Source organism: Rhinolophus ferrumequinum, chromosome 5, assembly GCF_004115265.2.
Source record: "Rhinolophus ferrumequinum isolate MPI-CBG mRhiFer1 chromosome 5, mRhiFer1_v1.p, whole genome shotgun sequence".
In the NCBI taxonomy this organism is placed as follows: Eukaryota; Metazoa; Chordata; class Mammalia; order Chiroptera; family Rhinolophidae; genus Rhinolophus; species Rhinolophus ferrumequinum.
Window position 1 is genome coordinate 83,780,839 of NC_046288.1, and position 13,758 is coordinate 83,794,596.

Genomic DNA, 13,758 nt, shown 5'->3' on the forward strand with positions numbered 1-13,758 from the left:
CAGTCTTTTACCTGCAGGGCAGGTACTAGCTCCACCCCAGCTCGCTCACACCCTCGGAGGGAGAGTTCATCAGTGCTGATCCAAGGCTGCGCATGGCCCTGAGGCCTGGATGGAAGCAGAGGCTGCGGCCTCTCAGGTCTCGTCGGGACCTCTATAGGGCGTGGAACCTGTGTGCCTAACAAGTTCCCTGACAGGTTCTGATGCCCAGACAGGCCAGGACCCCATGGGGCCCGGAAGTCTCCAGGTGTCTCAGTCAGCTCAGGCCACCATAACAAGATGCCACAGACTGGGTGGCTTGAACAACACACATTTATTTCTCTCAGTTCTGGAGGCTGGACGTCCAAGATCAAGGTGTCAACCAGTTCGGTTCCTGGTGAGGGCTCGCTCTCTGATCTGCACACGGCCGCCTTCTGGCTGTGTCCTCACGTGCCAGAGCCCGACCTCTCTCACATCTTCCTCTTATAAGGCACCAGCCCTGTGGATTAGGGCCCCACCTTTGGACCTCATTTAATCTTAACTGCCTCCTGTAGGCCCCACCTCCAAATGCAGTCACAGGGGCTTTAGGGTCTCAGCATCTGAGTTTGGGGGGACAAAGTTCAGTTCATAGGAGCAGACACTCAGGTCCCCTCTGTTAAGCCTTCCTGCTGCCCTTTGGAGATGGGGTCAGAGGGCAGACACTCAGTACCGGGACCTCCAGACTCTAATCAGGCCATTCCACAGGGGTCTTTCACTCGGCCTCTGTGACCACGTGGGAGCCTGCTGTTGGCTGGAACTTGGGACTGTGTAGAATCTGAACACATCTGGCCTCGGAGGCCATCGCACACAGGTGCCTGGGCTTTCCCAGTGGGAAGAGGCCCCAGCAGCAGAGAGTGGCTGGGATGGGATGTGGAGGTGGCCGCCATTGGTCAGGGTCAGTTGAACTTGGACAAGACAGAATGGCCAGGAAACAGTCAGGTAGAAGGAGGACCCTGGGTAGGGGGAGGGGGTGGGTCTCTCCTGGCTGCCTGGCCACACTCTTCTTTGGTGCCAGAAGCTAAACAGTTTCTCAAATCAAACCGAAGGATGTGTGCTTGAGTTACAATAAGTGTAGAAGGAGGGTATGACGTGTATGTGTGTGTGTGTGTGTGTGTGTGTGTGTGTGTGTGAGAGAGAGAGAGAGAGAGAGAGAGAGGAAACAAGCATCTCCAAGGACTGTAGACCCGCCATGACCTGGCCTCCCTTCCTTCTCCGGCCTCTTGGCTCCACAGCTCCCCCAAAACCCAAGTGAAGAGAATCTGGTGAACTCCTCCACTGTCTGTGCTCCCAGGAGCTTTCTCTGGGGTCCCACACTGCCCGCTCCCCATCATCCAGCATGTAGTTCATTCTCCCTTCAGCTTTTCTCATCCTCCCTGGACCAGGAGCAAGTTGAGAGCAGGACTGGGTCCCACTCACTCGCAGACCCCAGCGCCAGCGCTGTGCGTGGCACGGCTGGGACCGAGTGACCTGGGTGGGGTGCAGGCTTGTGTTAGACCTCTGCCCTCCCCCCAATTCACCTTCCTCAGCCTGCAGGGGACCTTGCCCTTGGGTTTGCCCTCCTCCTGGGCTACTGAACTAATAAGGTCCTCGTGGTTTTCAATCTCAACTCCAGTCTGAAATGTCACAGTCTTCCCTCAGACTGAGGCTCTATCCTCTCGTGTCACCTGCCCTCCCTGTGCCACCTACGCCTCCCTCACATTGTTGCCCAGGAAAATGTCTCTTGTTTACCTCCTGGTCAGATCAACCAGCTGCCGTGCACAGCAGCTAAATAAAGCCTCTGGCTGCCTCCTGAGCCCTGGGCACGAGGGGAAGTGGAGGTCCCTCCAAGTAACGTGGACCCGTGGCCTTTGGAGAGTTAGAGGCATTTTAAAGTGGAATTTTCCCCTAAGTTTCTCCCCCCCTTCGTGCTGGCAAAAGAAGCCCGTGAACGTTTCAGCAAGAATCACCTGTGACATCCTGTGTATCATTTAAATTTCAGAGTTTGTCCAGCAAGGCACAGATCTGGTCAAGGCGTCACTGGTTCGCCAGGCAGAAGTGACAGCAGAGCTCACGCTGGCTCAGGAAGACGAACGGAGGGGCTTCCTGGCTGAGACACAGCTGACCGCCGAGCCCGACCAGTTCCTCCAGGTGACCCTGCTCCTGACTCACCTTCCGTGTCCCGGGAGCAGCCATGCTGGTTGAACGTGCTGTGGCGTGGTCCCCGTTCCCGTGTGGCTCGGTCCCCGTTCCCCTGTGTCTATGTCCCCGTTCCCGTGTGGCTTGGTTCCCGTTCCTGTGTGCAGGAAGCTGGAGGCTTTGGCATCCAGACGGGAGATCACCTCCTGGCCTCCCATGTGTCCGCCTAGTAACCTTAGCCAAGTGCCCTAAGCCCGGTGTCCCTAGTGTCCTCGTCTGTACGCCAGTGATAAGGGCTCTGCTGGGTGACCTCCCAGAAGCTGAAGTCAGACAATGATGTCTGGGTGGTTGGTGCCCAGGAGCGGGGTGGTGGGGTGACCTGGTAGCATCCCCTCCTCCTGGGCTGGACAAAGGACAGTCTGTGGTTTTCCTGGTGCTCAGGCTCAGGGTCATGGCCTTGGCCTCCGAAGCCACACAAGCCATATGACCCCCATGCCTCACTTTCCTGGTGTATAACCGGTGAATATTCTTCCAATCGAGAGGCAGGGGTCAGTTGGGGACATTTTTCTGGAGGAAAAAAAAAATCTACATTTTTCCATCAGTTTCAGCCCCTCTTTTACTTACAGGCTTTTCACGAGGTCCTGCAGAGGCAGAGGTTGACACGGAGTGACCTGGAGGAAGAGGAGAATGCTCGAACCACCGAGGCTGTGGCTGCGCTCTGCCAGGTACGTGGCCTCGAGGTGCGACTGGCAGAGGACCCTCGGGATTTGAGTGTCCAGGAAAATCTCACATCCTCCTGGGCCCGGGGCCCCAAAGACCCAGGCTCAGGTCCTGGCACTCTGGCTGGGCGACCCAGGCAAGCCACACGCGCTTCATGGGCGCCTGCGCACGTCGGACACCAGGGTCATACCTGAGGCACCTTCCATTTCCAGGATGCTCAGGACTCACTCCAATGTCCCTGGAAGCAAAGGTGTTGAGAAGTCGGTTCATCCCGGATGAACAGTAGGCAGAGCAGTGACGAGGGAGGAGGGAGGAGTGCTGGGCTTCAAACAGGGAGGCCTGAGTCTGCGTGCCGGCCCTAGTCCAGTGTCCTGGGTCTTACTGACGTCCTGATGCCCGCAGAGGGAGAACCACTGTTTTGGAGGGGATGAGGCGACAGTCCACTGAGCTAACACAGGGTAGCTGCTTTTGATGCCCCGTGTCCCCGGGACCCACCTGAGCTCACCACCCGCAGGGGACACTTGCCAGCAAGCTGACACTCAGTGCCTTGAGCTGGGAGTGGAATCTAAGGTCTTGCTCAACTAAACCATCCCCCAGCCTCCATAAAGTAAGGGAGAACGAAAACACCCATCGACTTTTGCTGCGAGGAGTGAGTGATACAGGTGGACGCATCTGGCCAATCTCGGTCCAAAATACATCAACGATTTCTGGGCAGTAATCTATTTGGAGTGGATCTTGAGAAGGAAATGACAGAAGTGTAGGCTCCATATGGCTCCACGTCTCTGGAAAGCGGGTTTCCATGGTACGATAGAGGGTGAGCCAGTTCCAGGGTCCTTTATCAAGGTCAGAGCCTGATAAATCATCAGTAAGGAGGCACAGTCTGAGAAGAATAGACTTTCACATTCCTGTCTACCTCTATGGTAGCAACCTAAGGGAACACAGCTTTTTGTTTTAACTTAATAAGGTTACTGGAGTCATTAATTTATGTTTTATTTATTTGCAGAAGTAAAACTTGTCAGTCCCTTCACTGCACCACATGCTACCTGATTATATCCCTCCTACCTTTTAGCAGTTTCCCAGCCAGCTTACCTCCCTGCAAAGAGGTGCAAAAGTGCAAGAGAGCAGAGACATTCAGGAATCAGACAGAGCAACTTGTGGGCCCTTTCCGGCTGTGCACCAAATGTGTGGCCCTGTCCACGTCACTTAATGTCTCTGATCCAGGAATTCTTAGCTGCCTTCCTTATAGATTGATCACGTGAAAGGAACCACTTGCACCCACAAATGCCACCAGTCGCTCTCAGGGTGAAGTCTACATCCTTACCCTGGGCCATGATGACCACCTAGCCTGGTCCATGAAGCTCCCACGTGACCTGACCCACGAGACCCATCTGACTTGGCCCAAAAGGTCCACTCAGTCTGTCTAGCAGACCCCCAACTTTACCCATAAGATACCCTTGACCTAGCCCACGAGGCCCACACGACCTGGCCCACTCACCGCCTGTCTGGAGTCATGTCTCTTGCTCGCTTCCTTCCAGCCAACCTCAGACATTCCTTAGTTCCCCAAAGGGGCCCTGGTCCCTCCTACCCCAGGGCTTTTGCATGTGCTTTTCAACTTCCCGACACATTGTTCCCTCCATTCCCTCAGTTTTGCTTGTTCTCATTCTTGTCTCAGCTAAAAGTCACTCAGGGAGCCCTTCTTGACTCCTCTCCAGACCACTTAGATCCTCTGGTCTATTCTTAGGGCTCCCACCCTCCCGCCGTTACACATGTCATAGCAGTGCATGTCCCCCGTCCCCCGGTGAACATGGCTGCCTTGTCCGCTGCCGTGTCCCTGGCACAGAGCCCATATTCGGTGCCCAAGAGACATTTGCGGAATGAAGCTATGAATGCTGTGAGAATAAAACATCTTTATACCACAGCTATCACCTTCAGGACTCCTTCAGTCTAGTGTTACATCACGTAATTATGACACATAATGCTGTGCAGCAAGACACCTCAAAGCCCAACGGCTGAAAATGACAGTGATTTATTCTCATTGTCTGTGCGTGGGCCAGAGGTTGGCTGATTAGGCTGGGCTTGATTAACACAACTTGGCAGCACTCCACCTGTCTCTTATTTCCTCCGAAGACCAGTGGGCTAGCCTGGAATGTTCTTCCCACAGCGATGGCAGAGGTCTAGCCTCTATACTAGCACACTTCACACCCACCTCATGCTATTGGACAACACAAGTCACATGACCGAAAGCAAAGTTAAAGGATGGGGAGGTACTCCCTACTCCCTGGGGGGAAGACACTGCAAAACGATGTGGCAAAGGGGTGGGTGCGGGGGAGAAAGCCTGCAATGTGCTGGTGCTGGGTCTAAGCCTTATACTCAGCCCTCAAAGCGGCTGTTGTCTTATAGATCTGTATTCCTGTCTAATCCCTTTTACAGATAAGAAAACTGAGACTCCCTTTTATAGGATCCAGAACGTATGCACTTGCCCTGCCCTGAGTCTTTCCTCTGCGAGAAGCCTGGGAAGATCCCGTGACCATTCAGGTCAGGCTGCAGAGGCGGAAACCTGAGTGAAGGAGCAAAGTCAGAGGGAAGCGTTGCCTTAGTCGGGTTCCGTGACTTCCCCCCAGGGAGTAGGGAGTACCTCCCCATCCTTTAACTTTGCTTTCGGTCATGTGACTTGTGTTGTCCAATAGCATGAGGTGGGTGTGAAGTGTGCTAGTATAGAGGCTAGACCTCTGCCATCACTGTGGGAAGAACATTCCAGGCAGTGTCCAGAGGGACAGTGTAGGGCTGAGGCCTGGAGCCAGCCTCTCTCCTCACCTGGCAGTCCCCTGCTGTCCAGACCTGTCACCCACCCTGAGAGCAATAACACAAGTTAATTCTGGTTCTATTTTGGGCACAGAATAAATCACGATCTTCCAAGTGAAACGTGCCAGACTTAAGTAGAAACGATGTGTTTTATGGGCTGTCAGAGCATGTGACAAAGACGGCAGATGTGACTCTTTCGAGGGAGCAGACAGGATCCAGCACATTTTTTACTAGAAAGACCCTAGGTTAATGGACCATGTAGTTTTTGCAAAGTTAACCTTTCTTGAATTTGCAATAGCATATTTTTTTGGTTTGACAATCATGGACAAGAACAACAAAAAGGTGTGTCTCAGTGTCCCCAGCCACCACTATGGAATGATAGAGTCCAAAGTAGGAGAATCAATTTAAAAAACCTGTCTCCTGGCAGAAAATTGGGATTAGTAGAGGCTAGAAGAAAATGTAAATAAGTCCCGTATTTTTAAACCATTTTTATTGTGAAATGTAACACAAATAAATAAATGGATAAGATAAACTTATGGATTAACAAACAATTATTAAAAATACATTTTGTAACCACTACTGAGATCAAGAAAGAGAAAATGGCCAGGACCCCAGAAACCCCTCACATCTCCCCCCAATCCCAGTACCCTCCCCCCTCACAGGGGCCTGGCTTATATGGAAATCAGGTCCTTGCTTTTATATAAATGGACTCATATAGCATGTGCTCTTGTGTGTCGGGTTTCTTTCGCTCAATTTTATGCTTGTGAGATTCACCCGTGGTGTGTGTAGCCGTTCATTCTTCCTCATTGGTCTAGAGTATTCCATTGTATCAGTACACCACCATTTATCCATTCTACTGTTGATGGACATTTGTGCGGCTTCTTATTTTAGACTATTACATATTCTACTGATGTAAAATTTCTTGTAGATGCTGTTGGATACATTTGTGCACACATTTCTCTTGGGCACAGACCAAGGAGCGGAATTGTTGGATTAGAGTATATGTAGCTTCAATCTATATTCTACACAGTTATTGCGATAGCCACCTATTTGATTAGCATTTGTAATTTATAGATCAATTTGCTGAGAATTAACATTTTCACAACATCAAATCTTCCAATCTAGAAACATTGTATATCTCTACATTTACTTAAGCCTTATTTAATTTTTCTTAATATCGTTTTATCGTTTCCACCCTTAGATATAACGTTTGCTTTAGTTTTGTTTTTTCAGATCAAGGAAGTTTCCTTCCATTTCTATTTTGCTAAGAGTGTTTGTTTATATGGAAATTAAATTTTGTAAAATGCAGTTTTCTTCATCTATTCACATAATCATATATATTTTTCTGCTCTATTCTGTTAATGTGGCAAATTGCATTGATTTGGGTGACGCCATTAAGTGTATGCAAATATAGAACTTTAGCATCTTTCTGACTTAAACCTTTCAGCATTATGAAGTGAACCCCTTTATCTCTAGTCATGCTTCTTTTCTTAAAAACTGTTTTATATGCTAATAACATAGCAAACAGTAACCCAATGTTTACTAGGTGCTGATTATACATTCATTCCTTCATTCATTGTTAAAATTTTAGCTGAGAGCGTCATGGCTAAGATTATGGATCCTGCCTATCAGAGCCCTATATGTAAACCCATGTAATTTATTTAACCTCTCTTTTACATTTACAGATGAAGGCTCAGCTTTCTCATCTATAAACTTTTTTCATAAGCTTTGGGAAATTTCTCAGCCATTATTACTTCAAGTATTGCTTCTACCTGGGCTCTCACTTCTCTCCTTTGGGGACTCCAATTAAATATGTTGGACTTTCTTATTGTATTTTTTATGCATTTATCTTCTTCTCCATGTTTTCCATCCTTTAGTCTGTCCTTACTTTGTTCTGGATTTTCTCCTGATTTATCTTCCAGCACACTAATTCTCTCTCCAACTGCAGCTAAGCTGTACATTGGATTCATAATGTTGGACAATATTCTTCAATCCTAGAAGTTCTAATTGGTTCTTTTTAAACTAAGCAGGGTTACTTTTTATAATTTCTTTGCTTTCGGGTTTAAGAGTGGCTCTTACTTTCATGAGCATGAAAAGCATCGATACTTTAACGTCCAGATCTTGTAATTACACTCTCCAGACGACGTGTGGGTTTGACATGTACCTCTGCCGTGTGGCTCTCTCGGCTTCAGGAGCTGTACTGCAGCACCATGGAAACATTCCAGAAGTTTGTGGACATCCTGTTCCTGCAGACCCTCCCAGACGTGACCGGCCTTTCCCAGGCGGAATGTGAATACTTGAGGCAGGAGACCCAGGAGAACACCGCCCGGCAGCTGGGGACATCGGATCGCTTCCGGAAACAGCAGTGGAAACTGTTCCAAGATCTCCTGGAGCAGGAAAAGCAGGTGCGGGCACTTTGTAAAACCGAGTCTAGAGTCTGTGCTTTTTGAAACTTATGAAGACTACTGAGAGGTTTCATGCATTGAGCCTATGCTAGGTGCTTTACCAAGATTCTGGTTGCCAGCCTTTCACGACAGCACCCGGGGTGGGTTGGAGAAGATCGCAAAGCCCTCCCCTCCCAGTACATGACATCAGTAGGTGATGCTTCAGTTGCTCCATTGAGAAAGAGCAGCAAAGCATGTTCTTTAGAAAGAGAGAAATAAACGACAGAAGGGTTCCCAAGGGAGTGGACTGGGGGAAGGATTGCACACATGGGGCTCCTGTCCTTCAGTGAAAGTCTATTTCATTATTAAAACTATGTACGTGTGTGGTAGATAGAATAATGGCCGCCAAAGAGCCACATCCTAATCCCCAGGACCTGTGAATATGGTACCTAACAGGGCACAAGGGTCTTTGCAGGTGTGATTAAACTAAGGCTCCCGAGACGTGGGGGTTATTCTGAATTACCTGGGTGGGCCCAATGTAATCACAAGGGTCCTTATAAGCGGGAAGGAGGAGGGTCAGAGAAGGAGATCTGATGACGTAAGCAGAAGTCAGGGTGATGTGGCCCTGAGCCAAGGAATGCAGGATGCCTCTAGAAGCTGGAAAAGGCCAGGAACAGCCTCTCCCCGCCAGCCTCCAGGGGAAACCATCTCTGCCCAGACCTTGCTTTTAGCCCATTAAGACCCATTTCAGACTTCTGACCTCCAGAACTGACAGATAGTGAGTTTGTGTTGTTTTAAGCCACAGAATTTGTGGTTGTGTTGCAGTGGCCATAGAAAACTAACGAAAACACATTAATTTTATTTTTTAAATATTAAAAACTGTTACATATAAGAAGGAATTTCCAAGGGAGACTGACACTAACATCACCCACATTTGCTTTCTCTTTCTCTCCTGCACACTAGAGACTGTAAAACTAACGTGCTCAATATCCCAGCATGCCTTGCAGCTAGCAGTGGCCAAGTGACACAGTTCTGGCCTATGAGACAAGGTCTGGTACCCACAAAGAGCATCTCTTTCCTAATACAAAAGCCACGTGTGGCTGGGAGAAATCCCCTTCTTTTCTTCTGCGCTCCCTGTTCCTCCTGCCTACGTTACGTGCAGGAGGCCTGGCGGGACGCCAGCTTTCCTTTGACATACAAACAGGATGCAGGATAATGGGGGCTGACGTGCTCAGGATGGGGGTGCAGAGAGGTGGACAGCCCCGTGTGTCCCTGGTGGCACTGTTGACTCGCTGTCCCAGCCTTGGACTGCCCAGCCCTTGTTATAAGAAACAAGCCCTGTTTCTTTGTGTTGGGGGTTCAACTAGTTACAAAACAGCACTCAACTGACGCACTTAACAGAGGTTTCCGAGAGCAACTAATTGGAGTTGTTTAAAATACCACGTGCAGTTGACCACTAAACAGCGCAGGGGTTACAGACGCCAACCACCGCACCGTCAAACATCTGTGTACAACTTTTGACTTTCCCCAAACTTAACTACTAATAGTCTACTGTTACCTTAGTTAATAGTCTACGGAAGCCTTCCCGTAACATAAACAGTCAATTAATACATATGTTGTATATGAATGATAACTGTACTCTTACAATAAAGTAAGCTAGAGAAAAGAAGATGTTATTAAGAAAATTATAAGGGAGAGAAAACACATTTACTGTACTTATTGAAAAACAATCCACATACAAATGGGCCCATGTAGTTCAAACCCGTATTGTTCAAGACGCCACTGTAAATAGAAGTGTTGTGCCAACACATGGCCATTCAGAGCTCTGGGGTGGGCACAAGGCCTGGTTTCCTGCGTGTCCAGTTTATTAGACCTTCTCATTTATTTCAGCCCTCTGCCAGCTGTATCATGATGCCTTGTCGTCAGGAACCGGTCTGTCCGTCCTGCATTTGGCTCTAAGTTCCTGGACGACAGCCACCCTGCTTTCCATATTTACATTCCGTTGTTCAAAGATCAGTGGCTGGGATCTAGCAAATGCTCAGGAAAACTTGGCTGCATTTCCTGCAACAATAGTGCAGCTTTGGAAATTATCACAGGGTCACCTTGACCCTGAATTCTTCCAAGGGATGCGAATGAAGCTGAATTCATCGGCTTCATAACCATCCTGGGCCCCACAACTTAATTTATAGTCTCTGGAGAGGGAGAGGCCACCTGCGCCTCAGTGGTTTGGAAAGCTCACCAGGTGAATCTAATGTTCCTCTGGAGTGGGCTCCTCCAATGGAGGTGAGGGCCTTATAGAGACAGATGTGGTTTGCAGACAGGCCCCTAACCTTGGATGAATGTCTGGGTTTGGGCCAGAGCAAATCCGTTAATAGACTGGCTGACATGAGCCAGTTAACTGACTGACCTCCCACAGCTCTGATTTTGCACAACTTGCCAAATGTCTCAGAACCCTACCTTCTCTGTGCAAAAAAGTGGGGCTGAAATTCCCCAACAGTGACGCTGTGAGGTCATGCTGTTAATGTCTTTTGCACAGTGTCCAGTCACTTGATGATCGTGACATTGAAAAAATCCAGAATTTTATTTCTGATAAATTGTTAGACAAACACCTACGATTCGTCTGAAACCCCCTGGGTAGGAGGGCTGAAGTTATTTTAGGCACTCATCAGACTATGTGTAGCTTCTGGTTTTTATTTATTTGCCTTGTGAATATATGCATGTGAGCGATTTTTCCTTGGCTTGTGCAGCAATGTCTCAAGAGGAGTTTTGCGTGCAAAAAGCAAGCAGAATAGTTAATGACCTCATCATCTGATTAAATAAGCATGACCCCAGACTGCCTTCAAGGTGTATATGTCATCATTCATTTACTGATTGATTGCTTAATTGCCTTAAATTAGCACAAGATATTTAGAGATCCATGTTCCCTCCCACTTTCCATATTTCCTGGTTGATGATAAAAATAAGAGATGAACTTTCTGTGGTTCAGATGAATGAGAAGAAAAGCACCAACAAAACTCTTGATGAAAAAATCAAACGCACACCCAGCCTATGAAATGCATTTCCTACATTTTCTACCCAAAAGGCCTTGGTAATTTCATATCCTGTTACCAGGGAAGTTGTTCAAGATTCTGCAATCTGCCGCTTAGCCAGCTGGGACAGGTCGTAGAATGGTGGTTCTCAAAATGTAACCCGTTCTAATGCAGGTCTCGGGGCTTCTCCCCAGCCCCTGTGTCAGGCACAGAGACTCCTAACATCCCTCAGCGATGTCCCGTCCTAATTCTCAGAAGCTGTGGGTATGTTACCTTACGTGGCAAAAGGGGCTTTGCAGGTGTGATTGAGTTAAGGATCTTGAGATGCGGAGATCATCCTGGATTATCCAGGTGGGCTCAGTAGTTACGAGGGTCCTTATAAGTGAAAGAGGGGTCAGAGTGATGCAGTGTGAGAAACACTCAGCAGACATTGCTGGATTTGAGGATGGAGGCAGGAGACACGAGCCAAGGAATGCAGGCCACCTCTAGAAGCTGGAAAAGGTGAGGGAAGGGATTTTGCTCTAGAGCTTCCAGAAGGAATGCAGGCCTGCTGACATCTTGGATTTAGCCCCTTGAGCCCCATTTCAGACTTCCGACCCCCAGAACTATAAGATAATACGTTTGTGTTGTCTCCAGCTACTCAGTTTGTGGTAATTCATTACATCAGCCCTAGGAAACTAATACACCAGTACTTAAGAGTCTGCATCTTTAGCAAGGAGTGTGGCCGGTGACACAGTCTATAGCGTAATGGTAAAGACACCAATGCTGCAGTCAGTCTGCCAGCTTTCGGATCCTGGCTCCACCTCTCACTCTCCTTCTGCTCTCTCCTGTACCCCACTCCAGGCAGGTTTCCGTCACGAGGCCACCAAACCTCTCACCTGTGCTGAGCTCACAGGGCTCCCCGTTCTGTACTCACAGCAGCATTTGGCCAAGTTGGGTTCTCCCCTCCTCCATGAAACACTCGCTTGCCTCTCTAGCTTCTCCTGCTACCTCGATGGTGGTTCCTTCTCACCTCCCTGATGTGTGAACACTGTCATGCCCCAGGTTGCAGCTCGTGACCCTCTTCTCTACCTTCATGCACTCCCTTGGTGCTCTCAGCCAGTTTCACACCACTGTATTTTCTAGTGCTGCCTAACAAGTAACCCCACAGACTAGAACCTTAAAACAACATACAGTTAATCTATCGCAGTCTCTGTGGGCCGGGAATCCAGATACAGCTAAGCTGGGTCCTCTGCTCTGCGTGTCTCACAGGCTGCGATCCAGGCGACAGCTGGGGTCTCAGCTGGAGGCTCGACCCAAGACGCATTGCTTCCATGTTCACTCACATGGTTCTTGGCAGGATTCGTGGTGTTGGACAGCAGCTCCCACATTTGTATCTCCAGCTCTGAGCCCGTTCCTGAACTCAGCTCTCTGCGTGACAGCTCCACTTAGATGATGCACAGGCACACGCACGTAGTGTGTCCAAAACAGAACCACTGCTCTTCCTGCCCAGCCCGCTTTGTCCGGTCTTCCTCCATCTTTCCATTCAATTGGGCTAAAACCTGTGGGGTTATCCTTGACTCCTCTTTTATTCACACCCTACGTCCAATGGACAGGAAATGGTGCTGGTTCTACTTCAATCTAATCCAGGCTGTCACCACTTTTCGTCGCCTCCACTCTTAGCATCCTGGTCAAAGCTGTACCTCTTGTCACGGCAACAGCCGGCCCACAGGTCTCCTTCCATCCATCTACCCTGGCCCCTAGTGGTCTATCTCAACCTCCAGCCAAAATGACACCTTTTAATATATACGATGTGCCACTGATTTTTAAGAGATCCACCGTAAGTGTATTTTAACATCCCAGAAATGGCCATGCAGCGTCATTTAATTGGCAGTGATTTGTCTCCCTTCAGGATACCTAAAACAATTGTGCATTTTACAATCGCTGGCGCATTAGAGTTGATAAAAGACACTCTACATCACATCGTGTCACTTCTTTGCTCCAAACACCAGTGGCTTCTCATTTCACTCAGAGCAAAGCCAGAATCCTCACCAGGCCCTGCAGGGCCCTGCGTACCAGGACCTGGTTACCCTCTGCCCTCCTCATTCTCTCCCCTGGCGCGCTCTGCTCCAGCCTCACCGGCCTCGCTGTGTCCCTCTGGGCACGCTCCTGCCTCCGTACTCCCATGTCACCTTCACCCTGAGGCCCACCCTGACTGTGCTTTTTGAAGCTGCAATGCCTCCCTCCGCCCAGCACGCCAGTGTTTGCCTTGGGTGTTGACTTCCGAACCCAGCCCACCTATAAACCCAGCCTGTTTATAGCAGAATGCCATAAAACCCTTCGCACGTACCGGCGTGCCCTGTTATCTTAGTTCCTTTTCCCTTTCTCGCCTTCGTAAATGAAAGTTTGAAATACAGAGTAAACTCACCCGAAACCACAAAATGACCCCGTAGCCACGTCCCAGCGCCAGCACGCTAACTCACCAAAGCAGCTCGCGGCTTCTGAACTTGAACGTCCACGAGCCTGCGTTCCGTAATGTTGAAGAGGCTGGCGGGACAGTGGTCGGCACCGTCGGGCCCAGTGATCTTGACCGTCTTTCAACGCCATTGCTGGTTTTATCTGCATTCTCAAAAGGCACACGGCAGACTCCATCCATATACTTTTGTGACAGTCTGAATTTACCATGCAGAGAATCAAGACTGTAGATTTCTAGA

The 13,758-nt window shown here is 49.1% G+C and overlaps 1 protein-coding gene across 2 annotated transcripts in view; it reads left to right on the forward strand.

Annotated features, from left to right (window-relative positions):
* EVC (EvC ciliary complex subunit 1) overlaps window positions 1–13,758 on the forward strand; it is a 47,374-nt gene that overhangs the window by 21,135 nt on the left and 12,481 nt on the right. For both annotated transcript variants that reach the window (XM_033105545.1, XM_033105546.1), the window contains exons 10-12: window positions 1,994–2,142; window positions 2,757–2,855; window positions 7,845–8,057. In XM_033105545.1, the coding sequence (XP_032961436.1) occupies window positions 1,994–2,142; window positions 2,757–2,855; window positions 7,845–8,057 (461 nt within the window). The remainder of the gene's footprint in view (window positions 1–1,993; window positions 2,143–2,756; window positions 2,856–7,844; window positions 8,058–13,758) is intronic.